This window comes from Pseudoliparis swirei, chromosome 24 (assembly GCF_029220125.1).
Source record: "Pseudoliparis swirei isolate HS2019 ecotype Mariana Trench chromosome 24, NWPU_hadal_v1, whole genome shotgun sequence".
Taxonomy (NCBI): domain Eukaryota; kingdom Metazoa; phylum Chordata; class Actinopteri; order Perciformes; family Liparidae; genus Pseudoliparis; species Pseudoliparis swirei.
The window spans coordinates 8,684,947-8,704,765 of NC_079411.1; the positions used below are offsets into that span (position 1 = coordinate 8,684,947).

The following is a 19,819-nucleotide window of genomic DNA, read 5'->3' on the forward strand; positions in this document are numbered from 1 at the left end:
TGTAAAGTTCTGTAACTCTACTGCTGCTCATCCTGATGAACTCTGTATCATCTGGTCAGAGACTAACGGCCTCATAGTGTATAATCAATGCTATGATGGCTCCATGTAGTTTCATTAATATCTTGTAGGCTCATTCTAATATTACTGCCATTTGTTAAGTGTTGAAAAAGTTGGTAAAAAGTGAACCATACATATATTTTATTTATTACTATTATAGATAAATATACCAGTGTCTTATTTATGGTATACTGTTTTATGGTATTGTATCAGTATCATGATATTTATGGCAGGTATGGTATAGAAGATCGTGACAACCAGGTAGAGGCAGAACAGACTCAAGGAACAGAGTCAAGGCTCAGCAGAGCTCAAGACTTGAAGACTTGTTCACGGCAAAAAAAAAGGAAGCTGGTTCATGAATGACCATATTATACACAATATTACTATTATTATAGGGCCCGATCACCAGAATGGAGGACCTACAGACAGGGATGGATTAACAAACGGGCCTACCGGGCCCAGGCCCAGGGGCCCATGAGCTCAGGGGGCCCCTGAGCCTGAGCCTGAGCCTCCGCGTGTGACGTCGCTGTTATTAACATTGTATTGATATGAATATGATGATATGACACGATGCGCCGTAGCCGGTATATGCCAGGCTTAAGTCATTCATGTCAGTAACAGGGCCCCAATAGTCCTACTCAGGGATGGATTACCGAACGAGCCTACCGGCACCAGGGGCCCATGAACTCAGGGGGCCCCTAAGCCAGAGCCTTTGCGTGAAGTCTCTGTTATTAACTTTGTATTGATATGATACGATCCGTAGTTCCATACGGACTGTTTTGTTAGCGATGTGTTTTTTTTTCCGGGGGGGGCCTTGACACATCCAGGCCCAGGGGCCCGTGGCTTCTTAATCCGTCCATGCCTACAGATTATCATACAACGTCCAACATCGATGTTCGTGGAAGTCACCAGCACCCCGCGCCTATCCTTCTCACCTTTTTCACTCCTGACCCGTTTTCATGCCTGCTCTTGGTGCAGTCATATGTATCTGCAGAGTGTAATATTGGTAAGACTTCTAACCAACAATTTTGTATGTTTGGCCCCTCCCCGTCAAAATAGTATCTGTATTTCTCGCACAGGTGGGGTCGTTAGAAAGAGAATGTGTGTGGGTCTGAGATTGGGATGAGACAGGGTGTGTGTCTCTCCCAGTCAGACAGAAAGTATATTAGAAGTACTATACTACATATGTATTAGTTGAGACATGAAAGAAACCCTCATATTAGTGTCCCATGTCCAATAAAGATGTATTGAGGGGTAAAGTTAGAAGATGATAAACATTGTCTGTTCTGTAAAGTGTGCTTCTCATGTAGGCTGATGGGCACACAGCAGGATAGAGATGGTTCCCATAACAACCACCTGATTCTTTTGTTTGAAGTTTGAAATGTGTACAACTTTATATATGGGGTTGTGAACGGGGTGTGAGTGTGCTGATATGTGTGTTTGTGTGTGTGTTGGTGTCTGTGCGCGCGTGTGTTAGTGTGTGTGTGTGTTGGTGTGTGTGTGTGTGTTGATGTGAGTGTGTGTGTTGAAACTTGGTGGGAGGGAGTAAGAAAGACTGTCCTACATTTACAAAGAAAGAAATAGTCTAAACGTGACTCTTCTGATGACTTTTAGCCTTCATTTCACAGCCGGGTTAAATTGACCCGGGAACATCATCTCTGTTATATAAACCTGCAGGGGGGGGGGGGTTGCAAATACATGATATTTTTTTGGTATTTTTTTTTTACGTTGATTACACTAAATAAGGTAAGCAGAAGAAGTTTTATACAGAAAAAGTATTTAGAAGTATTTTTCCTAGATTTTCAAACTTTGAAACGGGTCAATTTGACCCGCAACATAACAGGAGGGTTAACAAAGATAAAAGTTGACTTTGTAAAGAATAAATGTAACCATTATTTTTGTACAATTCTATAGTGCAATATAGTCAGGACTCAGACACTTAAAATAAACATGTATATTTTAATCAAAACCTGGTTATTACTGGAGCCGATCCCAGCTAACATAGGGCGAAGGCAGGGGACACCCTGGACAGGCCGCCAGTCCATCGAGGGCACATATAGAGCAGACAACCATTCACTCTCACATTCACACCTATGGGCAATTTTAGAGATCAATTAACCTAACGGCATGTCTTTGAACTGTGGGAGGAAGCCGGAGAACCCGGAGGGAACCCACGCTGCCACGGGGAGAACATGCAAACTCCACACAGAAGGACCGCCTCGACCGGGAATTGAACCCACGGCCCTCTTGCTGTGAGGCGACAGTGCTAGCCACTACACCACCGTGCAAATAGATGACAGAAAAATAATAAATGACAGAAATTTCTTAGAAACAGCTGACCACTTTATGAAGTCGTTCAAATTCCTTCCACCTCGAGAACATATTCAATAAAAAAATGCTGCTGACATGAATTCTGTGTGATAATGTTTCCATGATATGTAACACCAGTCATTTTTTAGCATAAGGACTTTATAGCACCAACGGGCTGTTTTTGAGTGGCTGCCTGTTTTGTTTATCTTGTGCACACGTGAACACAATGAACAGGTGGCGATATCTCCAGCAAAGCAAGAGAAAAATACTACATACAGGAAAACATGGATGGAAACAATGCATCGTTTAAAATACTTTTAATACAAAATGTGGCTTTCCAAATGTCTCGGAGTAAATGTTGCGTCGGCATTTGCACTAATACTGAATTCATTTTTTGTTCGCCTACAAGAAATATTGTGCTGACAACAGCCTACAGTCTGCTTTTACTTGTAGTAACTTGATAATTTGAATGCAAGGCTATTTTGATATCGTTGTATTACAGTAAAACATTAGCCTACTGCTGTAAAAGGTCAGAATGGCCATTTCTTACATCCCTGCTTGGAACTGATCTTTACTGAATTTAAACTGTAATTGCAAGCGATGACAAATCTGGATAATTCAGATCCAGGCACGGAGGGAAAATAATCCCACTAATATAATCATACATCATATTGGATGTATGAGAGGAGACTGCACTTCTGGATTTGTGCACAAAAAAGTCTTACTGACACTCCAGACAGCCAATAGCTGATCAAATTGATTCTTCCCACGAACCAATCATTGCCATCGTAGCGACCGACATCACGCGAAGGACCGAGAGCATTTCAGAACCTGGGAGCTGTCCATTGTGCACGAGCCAGCTCAGAACTGACGGTAAGAATAAAAACAGACAGCTAACACTCGCTGCCTGCTAGCACTGTATTACAAATCAATAGCCTTGACACACTAAACAGATATGAATTAGTGTTGAATGCAGGTTTGTTATCAACAACTTGCCCCTCGGTGGTATTCAGACCGACCATATCTGCGACACTCAAGTAACAGACAGTTTCCACACGGATTAGCTTGTGCTGCTAAAACCTGTTGATGCCATCTACATATTTAGAAGTAGAAAAGAAAAACAACTGCGTCTGTATGGCGAGTTGTGGCATACATTTTGGATGAACATAGCTAGGTAGTAGCCTAAAAAAGGGTTAGCATACTGATTTGACGGTGGTTTAGATTCAACATTTATTTTCCGTGATTGTAGAAACGAGAGATCAGTGATATTAATAGTTCCGTGCTCAGTTAATGCCTCTGTTAGCCGACGCCAAGTAGGCGATTTGCATGCTTTAAATACATCTTAAAACCGGGTCTTTTGAGCTCAAATTAACGCTAAATTAACTACATTTAATAGAACCAGTAGTCCATAGTGACATAGATGTGGTAATCAACTTTTAACTTTCAACTAAATTCGGTGTGTTACCTTTTTACACATAAAAATGACGTAGACCATGCTCACCGGAGATAAGTATATGATGGCTAATAAGGACTATCCAACCTAATGAGCTAAACAGCACCATTTACTTATCTAAGTATATGTATACTTTTAAGGGAGAGCTCAGTTATTTTACAATAGCAACAGAGTATTGTTCTGTTTTGTTGGGTGACTGAGCTGTATAGAGAATACTCCCTTTCAAAGATAAGTCATGATTGGTCTCACATTACAAAGACGTTATCACAACACAATCCCAATTTATCTGCAGCTACTGCAATATGCCATACATAACTAACTCCAGGCCAGGCTTTTGACCATCCTCTTCAAGCCTCAAGTTGTTATCCAAGAATGCTGCAAACAAAAGTGTGTCGTCACCTTTGATTAATACAGGCCTCTCAGCCTCCTTAAATTCAGCCTCCTCTGCTCTCTACTATTTGTGTTTGGTGATTGAGCAAATCCCACCATATAACAATAGTACACATTTTGGATGTCAGGTTGCAAAACTTCAACCTCTCAGGAACCTGTTTTCCAGTAACAATTAAGTGTTTTCTAGGTGGGATTCTGTGAACTTTTCAATTTCCTTTCAGTGACATTCAACAAGCCATTCAGATTGAATCACCTACTTATGTCAAATACTGGCTCATTAGAATATACCACCCACGGTTTTAAAACTACCTTAAGAAAGGTGCCCCATGAATTTCTCTCAAGTCCATCATAGCAGACTGTTTTTTTTAGGAGGGGGCTTGTAAAAACCTAAAATATAAGCATAAACCTAAAACAATTTGCATGATAGGTTAAAACTGCTAGTTTAATGCTGCTATGGTGCTGAACATATTGATGAATTGAATTTAAAGAAACACTTTTTGTACACAACATATTGTCAAACCATATTCCAAATATTTGTCTCCGGTTAAAATCATCACAAAGTTATTTGCAAAGTTATAGCTTAATGTAGACACTCAGGTGTGCATATAGTACAGGATAAACAACATTTAGAACAGTGTAATCAATATATATGGTTGTTGCTTGGTGCAGCCCATCAGCCTCAAATCGAGTGCTGATAGTTCTTAAAAACGTCCTAATCTGAAGCGACATTAGAAACGGTGCATGTGTCATCAAGTTAAAACTCCTGTGTAAGATGTCTCTTACATTTCTTTAGCAGAGAACTAAGAACTAACTAGACTGTTTCAAAGACATTAGCTTGCTGACAAATATAAGTCAAATGTATATTTGGAATATATATATATATATATATTTTTTTTTACGACTCGGTTTGAAGCTGTATAGTTGCTATAATGAGTACAGTCCCACCATTTAGACATACAGTACTGTACGTTGTTGAGTCAGTAGTCCTGTTCTCACAGCAACATAAGCAGGCATTTTAGCCAATCACAACAGAGATTAATTAAATCCTCTCTTTCTCTTTAATCAGTTTATCCTCTTCAACCTGTGGATCTGCATAGTACAGTCAGGGCTATATGTGTTTGGACTTGGATACAGTTTCTTATTTTCCTCTTCACACGACTTTTGAAATTACACAGTCAATATGTGGTTGAAGTATCGAGTAGAGAGGAGGAGTGGGCAGGGCACATCAGCAGGGCCATGGCATCAGACCCAGCCAGGTCCAGTGGACCCTATTAGATTTGAAGTCACAAAGACTCCGGGTAGGAAGCAGAGTTAATAATGTGCAATGGAGAGATAAAAATCCATCCATAATCAGGCTTTTATGCGATTAACTTGTCATGAAATCATGAGGGAATAGGCTTCACCTGGCCATAAAACCATTTGTGAGACAATTGTCTAATTACATTTAACCCTTGTGTTGCCTTCGGGTCATTTTGACCCGATTCAATATTTAACCCTCCTGTCGCCTTCGGGTCAATTTGACCCGATTCAATGTTTAATGTCGGTATTCTTTCGGGAGTCAACAAACAAACATAAAGTACCTCACACTTAAACTTGGAAAACAATATTAATTCTAATAATTTTCTGGAGATTTTAATAGCTGGGGTCATATTGACCTCAAGGGTAAAATATGTTAGTAAATATAAAGGTAACAGGAGGGTTAAACATTGAATCGGGTCATATTGACCCGAAGGCGACAGGAGGGTGAAACATTGAATCGGGTCAAATTGACCCGAAGGCAACACAAGGGTTAAAATGTGGGGGACTGTGTAAAAATGGTTGTAATTCCTAAACCGTTAATGCGCTAGTTTTGTTATATCCATTGAATTAAAGCTTAAAGTCTACATCTCAAACACATATTGACTGCGTCATTTCAAATCTGTGTAAAGTTAAAGTGGTAAGGAAAATAATAAATAGTGTGTCACAGTCCAAATTTCTTGGGAGTTTTTCCTGATCCGATGTGAGGTCCTGGGACAGGGATGTCATATGTGTACAGATTGTAAAGCCCTTTCAGGCAAATTTGTAATCTGTGATGTTGGGCTATATAAAATAAACTGAATTTAATTAAAATACACAGAACATATAACTGAAAACTATGCTTGAATCTGCATTTGTAAAAACATGTGTTTGTGTGGCTCTAAGTGATAATGGCAAAGGTGAAGCAGGTGGGCTTGCTGGCAGCAGGCTGTCAACCCTGGAATAAAGATGTGTGTGCTGCTAGTGGAGACCGCTTCGCCTACTGTGCTACTCTGGCAATATACATCTACCAGGTGAAGTATTGTGTGTATTTGTGTTAGTGAATGATTCAAATCTAAGATGGTATTATGCTAGCATACCACTTAAACCTAACTTTCATCCTTTGACATAGGTAATATGAGTTTACTGTATAGTTGCCCTTCTACAGTGCATAGACACGCATAGTAAAAAAAGAATGAAAACATTCTAAAGCAGCCACATTTTAAGCACCGCCCACTTCTTGCCTATTGATATAGGCAATAAACCAAAATACATGCATCCTGGGTGCTGCAATGCTGTAATGTTAACCACAATTATACACAGTGCAATGTATTCAAATCTTAAACGGAACTATTTAAAGCCTTTATTGTACTTCACATGGATATTTTTTTACTTTAGTTTTAAGTGCCTGCAGTTCAGAACATTACTGCATTACTTTCACCCTCTTTAATTCCTTGTCATTCTCTCTGTCTTCTTGTTGTAGTTGGACCAGCAGTACAATGAATTTAAGTTGAGGTCCATCATGTCAGAGCACAAGAAGACGATAACATCCATCAGCTGGTGTCCTGACAACCCTGATCTGTTTGCATCAGCCTCTGCTGATAATCTGCTCATTGTATGGAACATAGCAGAACAGAAGACTGTAGCCAGACTGGACAATACTAAAGGTTGATGGAGGATCCACACCCAGTTGTATTGGCACACTAGAGTGTTTTACCCTCAGCCTACTAACTTATTTGATAGAAAGGCACTACCAACTGGGGGGTCCTGGGACCCTAAAAATAAACTAATGTAGCAGCCACCATGGTCTTCTCAAATTGTTCTTAGTCATGTGATTAATGTCATCTGAAGAAGTTATATTTAATTTGCTTATTGTGTAAAAGGAAAATAAATGGAAGGTAATGCATGTGTGCTGCATCAATGTCTGGGTGATACTTTAAATGACCTTATTCCATCTAATAAAACTGCATGGGATGCAATTGACCCCAGTTGGTAGGATGAGGGTTGAGGTTAGAGTATGACAATGTCCTCTCCTGCATAAACTATCTCTGTGTCTCCTCTTCTTTACCAGGTGTTCCTGCATCAGTAAGTTGGTGCTGGAACTTTGTTGATGGAGTGGCGTTTGTGTCCCAACGCGGCCCGCTGTATATCTGGGTATATGGAGGTACAGACCCTGGGGTCACAGTGCATAAAGAAGCCCACTCCTTCCTGTCTGATATCTGTCTCTTCAGATGGCACCCCACCAAAAAGGACAAACTGGTATTTGGACACACTGACGGAAGTCTGTCTGTTTTTCAGCCAGGTACCCTATGTTTTGATTAAAAACATTCACATTTATTTATAGTTTTCTTTAATTTATATTTATTGCTTGAAGGCATACACTTTGAGACATATACTGTATGTGTTGTGGAAATGGAAGAGAATGTTTTAATTTACCACAAGCAATTATTTCTTAGCATATATAGAATTAAGGTTTTGTAAATTTCCCGATCTTCATTTACTTGGAAATTTGAGACCGGTGGCTATTTCCAATTCCATACATATCACTATAGTTTTAGTCACCCTTGCTGTTCATGTCAATTTTGTTGTTAGATGAGATTTCATGACTTAACTCTCTCTCCGCTGCTCAGTGAAATATATTTCACCATTACCATCATCAAATTTGGCATGCAATCACTTTTTCTTCTACAATGTCTAAGGCTACTCTTGGTTTCAGGTTCCATAAGCAGATGCATGTTCTGTAAACACACACATTTTCATTATTCTGTCTGTCTTCTCTTGTTTAGGGACAAAAGGCCAAAAGCATGTGTTGCGTCCAGAGTCATTAGAAGGGACAGATGAAGAGGACCCAGTCAGTGCTCTAGAATGGGACCCTTTGTCAACTGACTATTTACTAGGTGAGACACAATATAAACAACATCACCAGTATGTTGTTACCTGGAGTGATTTGAATAACCAACACTTAACCAGGTTTATTCATGTAACCCATTCTGTAACTGGGTATTAACCAAATCTCTGTGACTATATTTGCAACCACAGATGCTAAATGATCAAAACCTTCTCTCTATCACAGTATCGAACCTCCATAATGGCATCAGGCTGGTGGACAGCGAGGCCTTGGCTTGCATCACATGCTTCTGCTTCCCCTCAGCTGCTGCATCAGTTCAGTGTTTAGCCTGGGTTCCCTCTGCACCAGGCATGTTCATCACTGGAGGTAAAGACGAGGCATTTATGTGTGGGTTGTGTATGATCAGGGTTCGCTTCAGCCTTCATGTGGTTACCACTACAGTTTTAACTTGCCTTTCAGCCACCTGGTATGTGGAACCTGTTAGGTTAGGTTAATTTATTTGTACCCGTAGATAGACTTGGTTTTCAATAAAAAGTGAGGCATTCATCTCAACATACATTACAATCAACAAGACTAACATGATGATACAAGTACACAAAGCCACAAATCAGTGCACTGTTATAATTCTAATTTGTTTACCTGACTGCTCAAACAAAGCGGTTTTTATACCACTTTGTTCTACACCGTGGTACTAAATACCTCCTTCCAGAAGGGAGAAGCTGAAACTCCCTGTGCAAAGTGTGGAGTCGTCCTTTAAGATGGAGCCGGTTATCTGTTGTAACCACCTTGTGTAAAGAGATTCTGGGCTCAGCTGTGACTCACCAATCAGCCTGCAAGACCATTTCACAATTGATTTAATACAATTTGATTTAATAAAAGCCTGATAAAGTAAGAACATCATGGTTGTCAATGTGGAAACAGTTTCCTCAAACAAAACAAACACTTGTGCCCCTTTTTGCACACGGCTTCACAGTTTGCTTCAAAATTCAGTTTTGGGTTCATAATTGTCCCAAGATATTTGTAAGATTGCACACATTCAACTGTCTGACCCTTTATGGATATGACTTCATGTCTTTGGTTTTAGATATGTTTAATTTTAGATAGAACTTCACAAAGTTGTGGATGACGGGACCATGGCTGCTTCCATTGCCCTGGTAGCCACTAACAATAACAGAACCATCTGCATACTTTAAAATAGTCCTATTTTTGATACTCTGACAGATATTTGTGTAGAAGATGAATAGTAGCAGTGTTGTTACCTGAGTTCCTCTGTCAATATATGGATGCACCACAGTGGTACTTATTATTATGCATATGTAGTTATTAGACTGTTTATATTATTACAACCCATTTAATCTGAGAGGGCAGGTTTACACATTTCAACACATTTACATTATGAGAGAGACCTTTAAAATGAATTGAATTGTCTCTATCTGTCTGTCAGACTCCCAGGTCGGAGTGTTGAGGGTATGGAATGTGTCTCGCTCCACCCCTTTGGACAGCTTTAAGCTAAAAAAGACTGGATTTCATGCTTTGCATGTCCTGAACTCGCCACTTGCCAAGAAAGGTAGGTACATTTTGGACTAAAATCTTTTGAATTTACAAAAGTGGTATCAACTGGAAAAACCCATACACTACATCTTGTGCGAAATTACATTCTTACAAATGCAGTTTTTACATTAAATCCAACCAACTACCAAAGCACAAAAGATGATATTGAAAATCTCTTAATGTCTTTTTAAAAATAAACGCTGAGAATAAAGCAGCCATTTGAACACACAGTAATTCTCCTCTTGGATGGCTTCATTTGATTGGCTCAACAGCATTCTGTCCCTACAATAAGGTTGACTAGTAAGAAATGTATGTATTATCTAAGATTTCTAGAAGAACACAACAGATATGTTCTCTACAGCTCAGAGTTCCTGTTCTCCCAGTAAAAGTCACCACACCAGTTCCACCAGTGAGGCAGTACCTCCCCCAACCCTGTCTCAGAACCGGTCCTTCTCTCTGCCTCCTGGCCATGCTGTGTGCTGTTTTATGGACGGTGGTGTGGGACTCTATGATATGGGGGCCAAAAAGTGGGACTTTCTACGTGACTTGGTATTCTATAACATCCTTTGTAAAGCCAACAGCCTACACATGACTGAATACAGAAGCCTTGTGTTGTGATTTTTGACTTGTTTTAATATTGTTTCCAGGGTCATGTAGAGACAATTTTTGACTGTGAATTTAAGCCAGATGATCACAACCTGCTGGCCACAGCTAGTTTTGATGGAACCATCAAAATCTGGGACACAGACACACTAACAGCTGTTTACACCTCCCCCGGCAATGAAGGAGTGGTCTATTCCCTGTCCTGGGCTCCAGGTATTGTAGCTTAACCTCGACACACACAAGCACATGCATACAGACAGCCAACACAAAAATCTATAATCAGGCTTCCACCTAGAAGTTCCTGGTCATTTTAGTCCCTTGCTGCATATTGTTTACTACTGCACATTGGATGTAATGAATGAAATGCAGAAGAGTACAAATTAAACTAAGATTGTCTTTGTAACCTTTTTTCTGCTATTTATAAGCACTGCTGTCTTTTCTATCACTCACCTTTCTGCTTGCACATGCGATTTCTAAGTCTTTTTAGAAAGTCAGAAATAAACCTGCATTTTATAAGCGCTTTGATATGGAGTGAATAAATGAGGAAATGAAACAATCTCTGTAAGAGCAAGGAGACAGATACAAATTCAGGGTTCGTTAAAGAAAACCTGCCAGAGAACAATTCAGTTTATTTGTACAGCTCATTCTCACAAATTACAAATTTGTCTCAGAGTGCTTTACAATCTGTACATATAGACATCCCTGTCCCAAAACCTCCATCGGACCTTATGAGACGTCATAGATCCTATCCATCCCCTATGAGACGTGAAGTCAAAAGGACTCCGGGGAGAAAGCAGAGTTAGTAATGTGCAATAGAGAGATGAAAATTCATCCACAAGGAGGGAGAAAAGAGGAGAGAGGTGCTCAGTGTATCCTAAACGTCCCCCAGCAGCCTATAAGCCTATAGCAGCATATCAAGGGGCTGGACCAGGTGAACCTGATTCAGCCCTAACTATAAGCTCTGTCAAAGAGGAAAGTCTTGAGTCTACTCTTAAATGAGGTGACTGTGTCTGCCTCCCGGACTGAAGGTGGAAGCTGGTTCCATAAAAGAGGAGCTTGATAACTGAATGCCTACTGTTTAAGACTCTAGGTACAAGAAGTAGCCCCGCATTTAGTTAGCACAGCTCTCTAGTGGGGCAATATGGTATTACAAGCTTCTTACGATATGATAGTGCATCACCAATCGAGGCTTTGTAGGTTAAGAGAAGAATTTAAAAGTGATTCTTGATTTTACAGGGAGCCAGTGCAGAGCAGCTAGTGCAGGAGTGATGTGATCTCTTTTCTTAGTTTTAGTGAGTACACGAGCTGCAGCATTCTGGATCAACTGGAGGGACCTAAGAGACTTATTAGAGCAGCCTGATAATAAGGAGTTGCAGTAATCCAGTCTAGAAGTATCGAACGCGTGAACCAATTTTTCTGCATCTTTTTGAGACGAGATGTGCCTGATTTTTCAAATATTGCATAGATGAAAGAACAGGTCAGGTTCAGGAATCAGTTACTATGGTAACAGACCCTGTGTTTAGGTTACCTTTCTGGAACTTGTAACCCATGGTAAATCTGCGTTCTGAAACAAGACGTAACTGTCTTTGCCCCAATGACTTAATCTAAACCCTGGTCCCCGCAGTTGAAAAGCAATGAGTTTCTCCTAAGATTCCTAGTTCTGAGGGAAAAATGGGTTAATGCATGAAGCTTTGCAACAATGAATAATTAAGGAAGGACTTACAATTCACTGTATGTGATACATAAACATAACCTAAACATGCCAGTTCACAAAATACAAGTACATTCAGCAACAGGTCAGGTATGTGGTGCAAAAGAAAATAAAGTGCATCATCTGTTGCTTATGTAAATGTTCGTTATCTTTGTTTGTCAGGAGACCTGAACTGCATTGCAGGTGCAACATCTCGTAATGGAGCGTTCATCTGGGACGTCAGGAAAGGAAAGATCATCACTCGCTTTAATGAGGTTACTTTGACTTTCAGTTCAAAATTACTTTGCAAAACAAATCTGTGTTTCATGTATGAAAATCAATTGTCAATCACGTGGCTTAATAAGTTAGAATGTGGCTGCTGTTTCCCCCAGGCTGACAATCAGAAAAAACGTAATACAATTCATAAGTGAAAATGTTTGTTTAAATTATTACATAGTGAAACATCTGACTCCAACATATCAACATTATGGATATTATGATGTGTCTGCAGTGACAACCTCTTTGTTATCCTCCAGCATGGTAAGAACGGTATATTCTGTATATCATGGAGCCATAAAGATTCTAAGAGGATTGCTACTTGTAGCGGAGATGGATTCTGGTCAGTCCTCATTTACCCTGATACCTCTATTCTGACAATAAAAAAGCAAAATATTTGTCCTTCCTTTGTCTTACACGTTTATTTTGTTTTCACTACAGTATCATCCGGACCATCGATGGTAAAATCCTCCATAAGTACAAACATCCCGCTGCTGTGTTTGGTTGTGACTGGAGCCAGAACAACAAGTAGGATCTTAATCCATCTGCCATGTTTCTCAGTGGGGTGTTGAATAGGCATTGGAGAGTCAGATCCTTTTTTCACTTATTTAAAACTGTTTATATAAAACTAGATCTGAGAGACACATTTTTTCAACTGCACAATTACAAGATACTACTAGATAAACAAAACAGGATTTTAAAAACGATTTAAATAAAGGAGGCATATACAAGTTAAGATGAATAAAACAAAAAATAGGAGAAATTGTTGAAGAAAACCAAAAAGTCTTTGTGAGAAAGGATGGAGACCAGTGTAGGTGGGACAGTTGGTGTGAGTACACAATTACTTACAATGGCAAATCAGAACAGTTCTAACCCTGTCTAAAGTGATGTTTTTGCACATTAATACTGTTGTGACATTTGGTAGTTTTCCACACATCTTCCTGTTTCTCGTTTCAGGGATATGATAGCAACAGGTTGTGAGGATAAAAATGTCCGTGTGTACTACCTGGCCACCAGCTCCGATCAACCTCTGAAAGTCTTCACTGGGCACTTGGCTAAAGTATTCCATGTTCGCTGGTCTCCACTTAGAGAGGGAATACTGTGCTCTGGATCAGATGATGGGTGAGTGAAAACATAAATATCTATGTTAATAAACACTATTCAATAGGATTTTTCTTGGATGAGATGGACATTTATTGGGAATCTGTTTCACTGTAAATGATAAGGTACAAGAATAAGGAATAAAATAAGAATATAAAATGTATACACAATGCAAGTAAATGTGTGGATTGCAAAATGTGGACATTGTGTCTTAACAGTATGTATGTATTCATAGGTAAATATAAGATGTGAGTGTCATTCTGAAGCTATAAATGTTGAGGATCCAGTCCAATTGCTCACAAATACAGGAAAACATTTTGTATAGAGGTTTTTACCAGTTTCAAAACATCAATTATTTTTTAGTTAAATATTTTTTGTAACTTAACTTTTCATTTGTCAAGAGTTTAAAAAATATATATCTTATTGTGTATTACTATAAAAATAGTTACCAATTTCTGATTCACAAGTGTCAACCACCAAATACGAAAGCATATCATTTGTTTTTAAATTGATTGACTTGTCTTTTACAAGGACTAACTTTAGACAGCAAACAAGTTATTTCATTGTTTCAGATGTATCAGTAAGGTTTTGCATATCAACACAACATAAATGTTTTGCATTATTATCTGAGATATTAAAGCAAAACAAATCTTGTCAAATATAATAATGGTGCATCATTTGTAACTGCAGTTCATGATGTGAATATACCTGCATGTTATATGAGGAAAACAGGCTTAGACCTTCAATCATTTAAAAAATGAATGGAAAGAGAAACCCGTAATTGTGTGTGTGTGTGTGTGTGTGTGTGTGTAGCACTGTTCGTATATGGGACTACACACAGGATGCGTGTATCAATGTGTTGAGTGGTCATGCAGCTCCTGTCAGAGGCTTGATGTGGAACACAGAGGTTCCTTACCTCCTCATTTCAGGTAGAAGTATTTTTTGTAATTTCCAGTGTACTTATTCATAGTGTTTTGTTTATATATTCTTTAATAACATGACAAAATGTCGCCATTTAATTTACTAACATGTGTGTATGATATACAATGGACTATATTTATAGTGATGGGTTTGTGCTGTCAGAGGTTGTTGAATTCAAATTGCAAAATGTTGTTTTATTTTGTAGGTTCCTGGGATTATACGATCAGAGTGTGGGACACAAGAGATGGGACATGTCTAGATGCAATCTTTGACCACGGAGCTGATGTCTATGGTAATACAAATTAATCTGAAACAGAACAACGTTGTGCTAGACTTTTAATAGGGCATGATGATGGGTGTCAAGTATTCATGTGATGAAGTGAAGGTTGTATACTTAAAATTAGGGCTGGGCAACGATTACAATTTTTAATCGCGATTAATCGAATGATTTCCCTGATTAATCACGATTAATCGCATTTGTATACGCAAAATCCAATAATTAATTCAAAAGTAGTGTATAGCGCACTTTAAGCTGCAACAACGAATCGATAAAAATCTATTATTAAAATAGTTGGCAACGAATTTCATTATCGATTCGTTGTGTCGCGCGATTATTACGGCGCTCAATAAGTCACGGAGTATAAACAAAGTTGAGTTGAGCGCAGAGCGGCGCAGGAGAAACCAGAGCGGAGCGAGAACAGGACGCTGCGTTGTGAGAGCCAATCAGCGCTGAGCCTCTGTTGATGAATCTAATTGGCTGCTGCTGCTCACGTGGCGCTGGATGCGGAAGTCATTCACGTAGTCGGAGACATTCACGGAGCTAAGTGCGCCTCCGGGTGACGTTATGAACCCAGACACCAGGGCGCTACAAGTCACGACGTGTGTGGCATTTCCACAAGAGTATAACGTAGAAAACGTGGTTATTTATTCCGTGGCGGATAGCGGAAAATATTTTTCCATGGAGAAAGGCAACGGAGATAAGCCACGACTCGCTGTGAGCGCTGCGCGTGCAGACAACATTTAACGGAGCGGAGCAGCGCGTGAGCTCTGATCGCTCTTTTAATGAAGTATCGATACTTAAAATATGCTAAATCACATTGTTTTTAACGTACGGGTACTTTGTTAGTATCGCTACACCGTGCAGCGTGACAGCAGCCGATGTAGCGGACTAACATTCAAGCTAACCTAACTTCCCAAATGCTGTGGACATCTGAACGCTGATTGGCCGAGACGCGACACGTCCCATCAAAGATGTTCGATTGTGAAAAGCACCACTTCACATTTTTTCCGCGTCTCACTGCAATCTCAACGGCAGCGGGCCAGGTGAAAAAAATAATAAATCGGAACGCGTCTCTGATATTGTTCAGGGGGCCGGTCCACATGGGGACCACTGCTCAGGAGAGGAAAGCTGTCAGTCTGTTTGTAACGGATTCAGCCACATGCTGACCAGTGGATCTCCAGGACCTTTCCATGACTTTAAACCAAATTTCCATGATTAAACATTTTGTGAAAACTCTGTCTATACGTGACAAAGTGAGAAGATGTAGTATTTAAACTAACAATGAGAATTCCAAAGCATACCGTATATATACCGTGTAAATTAAAATTTGAATAAAACAAATTTGCATTACTTTTCCAAATATTTTGGGATTGTATTTTTTTCAATTACTTTTCTAGGCCTGCTAATAGCCATTTAAAAATTCCATGACTTTTCCAGGTTTTCCATGACCGTACGGACCCTGTTTTGAATAAAGGGTTGAAAATTACAGTTTTTTTGTTTTTTTATCCGATTAATCGATTAATCGATAGAATAATCAACCGATTAATCGATTATCAAAATAGTCGTTAGTTGCAGCCCAAGCGCACTTCTATTTTAAATGTTGCTGAGATTAAACATCTCTCTTGTTCTGCCTGTTTTGTGATATACAGGACTGTCTCAGAAAATTAGAATATTGTGATAAAGTTCTTTATTTTCTGTAATGCAATTAAAAAAACAAAAATGTCATGCATTCTGGATTCATTACAAATCAACTGAAATATTGCAAGCCTTTTATTCTTTTAATATTGCTGATTATGGCTTACAGCTTAAGAAAACTCAAATATCCTATTTCTAAATATTAGAATATCATGAAAAGTATACTAGTAGGGTATTAAACAAATCACTTGAATCGTCTAATTAACTCGAAACACCTGGAAACACATTTTCAAATGTTTGATTTTGTTTTGCTGTTATAAATCTTTTTTTTTACTTGGTCTGAGGAAATATTCAAATTTTATGAGATAGGATTTTAGAGTTTTCTTAAGCTGTAAGCCATAATCAGCAATATTAAAAGAATAAAAGGCTTGCAATATTTCAGTTGATTTGTAATGAATCCAGAATGCATGACATTTTTGTTTTTTTAATTGCATTACAGAAAATAAAGAACTTTATCACAATATTCTAATTTTCTGAGACAGTCCTGTACATGCCTAAAAGGTGCCTAATATTTCTAGACTGAAATTATATCGGCATTATAATTCTTATAACTATGAGGATTTTTTTAGTTGCCTATTTTGTGTCGCCCCCTCAGGACTTGGTGCCCTCCGCACAGTGCGCTATGGGAGCGGCGGCGCTGGTAGTAGTTTATAGCATGCCGCACAAACAACAATGAACTAGTGGAGGCGGCAAGGTGCTCAGTGTTGCCAGATTGGAGATGGTGAAGTATCGTACCAAAGGCTCAACATTGTTGAATTTGGAGGATAATTATCGTGTATCTGGCAACCCTGAGATTGGTCGACCAATGACTGTTCTCTATTCTGTCAGCTCACGCAAGAAGGTGGAACGTAAGGGAGATACCATTTCCAAAACTTGTAAGGGGTAAATACTAGTTTATGAAAACCCAGAGAAACACAAATATCCGACGAAGCAAAATCGCGACGTTTTTGGAATCCCTGCCGGACGCATTTTTTCGGTCTCAAAAGCAGGACATGTCCGGGGAAAACCGGGCGTCTGGTCACCCTAACTAACCGGCCTGCAGTCTGTAGCTCTCCACTTCGCTGTGGCATTGGTTAGCTTCTCTTGCCTTGGTTTATCTCCTCCCTGCAGCGTCGTCTGCCGAAGCCTCGCTCCACTGTGTGTTTGGTTGTATGATTTGCTGGCATCAACCGTGTGTTTAGCATTTAAATGATATTTAAGACTGGAAGTACTCCGGTGATAAGACAATTCATCTTGGCAGTGGTTACATATGACTTTGTTTCCGTCTTTAAGAACTTTAAATTGAAAATGGCCATTTAAAATCTCCGTACTCTTCTCCATGTTTGTTAAACCGCGAATGACTTTCTTTTCCGGTTCCGCAGCAATCAGTAGCAGACTTTTACAAAATAAAAGCCTGTGAGCAACACACTTTTACAATAATAAAATAAATAATAAAACCTGCGTTAACGCGCGATAAAATAATTGTCGGCGTTAATTAATTGATGCGTTAACGCAAGATTAACGCGTTAACGTGCCCACCCCTACTTAAAATGCAATAAAAGCTCTCAGTTACTTGGAGGGAAGTTCCTTAAAAAATTTCGACAGGGGTTTTGGGTCTTCACATCAGATGATCAAGCCCTGAATTGTGTTCAGGTAGCACATTATGCCACATGTCACCCTTCTTCTACAACAGCTAATGTGAAGCCTTTTTAGCTCATGGGTAGCTCATCTTCTTTGCACCCCACAAATCCCCAATTGTCCCAGGGCCGATGGAGAAATAGCCCTGTACCCTGTTACTCAATTCAACAGGCTACTATTCTACCAACATTCTGCAGCCAGATCTGCATACTTGGCTCTTTTCCTTTCTTGCATTTACTCCATCCAATCTTCCCAGAGGACAGTTGGCTAAAGCAAAACCTCTTATTTGGTTGCCAACATAAGGATCATGTCTGGCCTGATTGTGATAGCTCCAATAATATCTGCAACCAACTCTCATATGTTCATTCTTTCCATTGATAGTTGAAAACCAGTATGTTTCATATGTTTAGTCACTGTGGTGATTATTAAAAGGGAAAATGTGAAGCGCCACTACGTGACAAAGCATAACTCTCTTGATCAAACCCACCAAAATACAAACTAAGAGCCAATATGATCACAATCAGTGTCGTTAAGGTTCAAGGTTTTTTATTTGCCATCTGTGCCTAGACCAGCAGTCCAGACACATCGGAATTATTTTTGCAGGGTTCTCCGAGTCAACAGGTACAAAACAAACACACTATAATAATAATAATAGTAACTGTAATAATAATAGAAATATGAAACATAATTTTTTTTTAAACACTGTACAAAAAACACTGTACATAGTGTGGTAAAGTGTATGCAATATTTACAGTATTAACAGTAATAAGTAGGCTAGTGCTGTACCTAGCTTGTAAAAGGAAAGAAAGGGGGAGAACGAGAGGGGGAGAAAGAGAGAACGAATAGAGCTAAAACAATTGTCTCATGTCTTATTGATAATTCATCCAGTTCAATTGGAAAAGTTACAATACAAGTTGTTGAATTGAACTTTCTTTATTTGATTTGAGTCAGTTATTGACAAAAACATACATTGATATAACTGATAGAATACATATCACTAAATTATTCAATTCAGTTTATTTTGTATGACAGAATCAAAAATTACAAATTTGCCTCAGAGGGCTTTACAATCTGTACACATATGACATCCCTGTCCCAGGACCTCATATCAGATCAGGAAAAACTCACAAAATAAGTGAAAAAAGGTAAGAAACCTTTAGGAGGGCAACAGAGGCGGATCCCCCTTCCCAGATGAACACATCCAATTAAATATGACAATATATATTTAATGTGTAGATAGCACAATCCAAATAACCACGATCCAAGTAAACAGAAGGAGGTAGAAAGGAGGGGCATCAGCAGGGCCATGGCAGGAGCCTGTTGACCAGGGCAAACCTGAGCCAGCCCTAGCCCTTAAGTGAGGTGACTTTGTCTGCCACCCAGACTGAAAGTGGAAGCTAGTTCCATAAAAAAGGAGCTTGATAACTGAAGGTTCTGGCTCCCACCCTACTTGTTAAGACTTAAGGCACCAAAAGCGAAACTATTTTTTGCGTCGCCCAAAACGCGTGAGTTTACTCGCTCGACCATTCACCGTGTTCTCACCATAAGCGTCGAAACGCTCCGCGAGGGGCGGGGCTTGTCTCCGTTTCTCGTCTCCGTAAAGACCGTTATCATTTCCTTCATCCACCAGAATAACTAACCACTAGTTCTGCTTTATATTTCTTGTGGACATCCCACACATTAACGTGTTTGGGTTCATGACATCACCCGTAGGCTCACACAGCTCGGTCACTTTCACCGATGAAGTTACTG

At 39.4% G+C, this 19,819-nt stretch overlaps 1 protein-coding gene across 8 annotated transcripts in view; it reads left to right on the top strand.

The window, feature by feature from the left end:
- Nucleotides 1-3,204: 3,204 nt before the first annotated feature.
- wdr17 (WD repeat domain 17) overlaps nt 3,205-19,819 on the top strand; it is a 58,446-nt gene continuing 41,831 nt past the window's right edge. For 7 of the 8 annotated variants that reach the window (XR_008830841.1, XR_008830843.1, XR_008830844.1 and 4 more), the window contains exons 1-15: nt 3,205-3,240; nt 6,392-6,519; nt 6,969-7,152; nt 7,557-7,787; nt 8,272-8,382; nt 8,559-8,699; nt 9,778-9,900; nt 10,246-10,433; nt 10,532-10,700; nt 12,361-12,452; nt 12,714-12,796; nt 12,895-12,981; nt 13,411-13,575; nt 14,368-14,483; nt 14,681-14,767. Coding sequence is in view for 4 of the 8 variants with exons in the window: in XM_056408512.1 (XP_056264487.1) it covers nt 6,397-6,519; nt 6,969-7,152; nt 7,557-7,787; nt 8,272-8,382; nt 8,559-8,699; nt 9,778-9,900; nt 10,246-10,433; nt 10,532-10,700; nt 12,361-12,452; nt 12,714-12,796; nt 12,895-12,981; nt 13,411-13,575; nt 14,368-14,483; nt 14,681-14,767 (1,900 nt within the window). In the remaining 4 variants the exon portion in view is untranslated. The remainder of the gene's footprint in view (nt 3,241-6,391; nt 6,520-6,968; nt 7,153-7,556; nt 7,788-8,271; nt 8,383-8,558; nt 8,700-9,777; nt 9,901-10,245; nt 10,434-10,531; nt 10,701-12,360; nt 12,453-12,713; nt 12,797-12,894; nt 12,982-13,410; nt 13,576-14,367; nt 14,484-14,680; nt 14,768-19,819) is intronic. The other variant, XM_056408513.1, reaches the window with a different exon arrangement.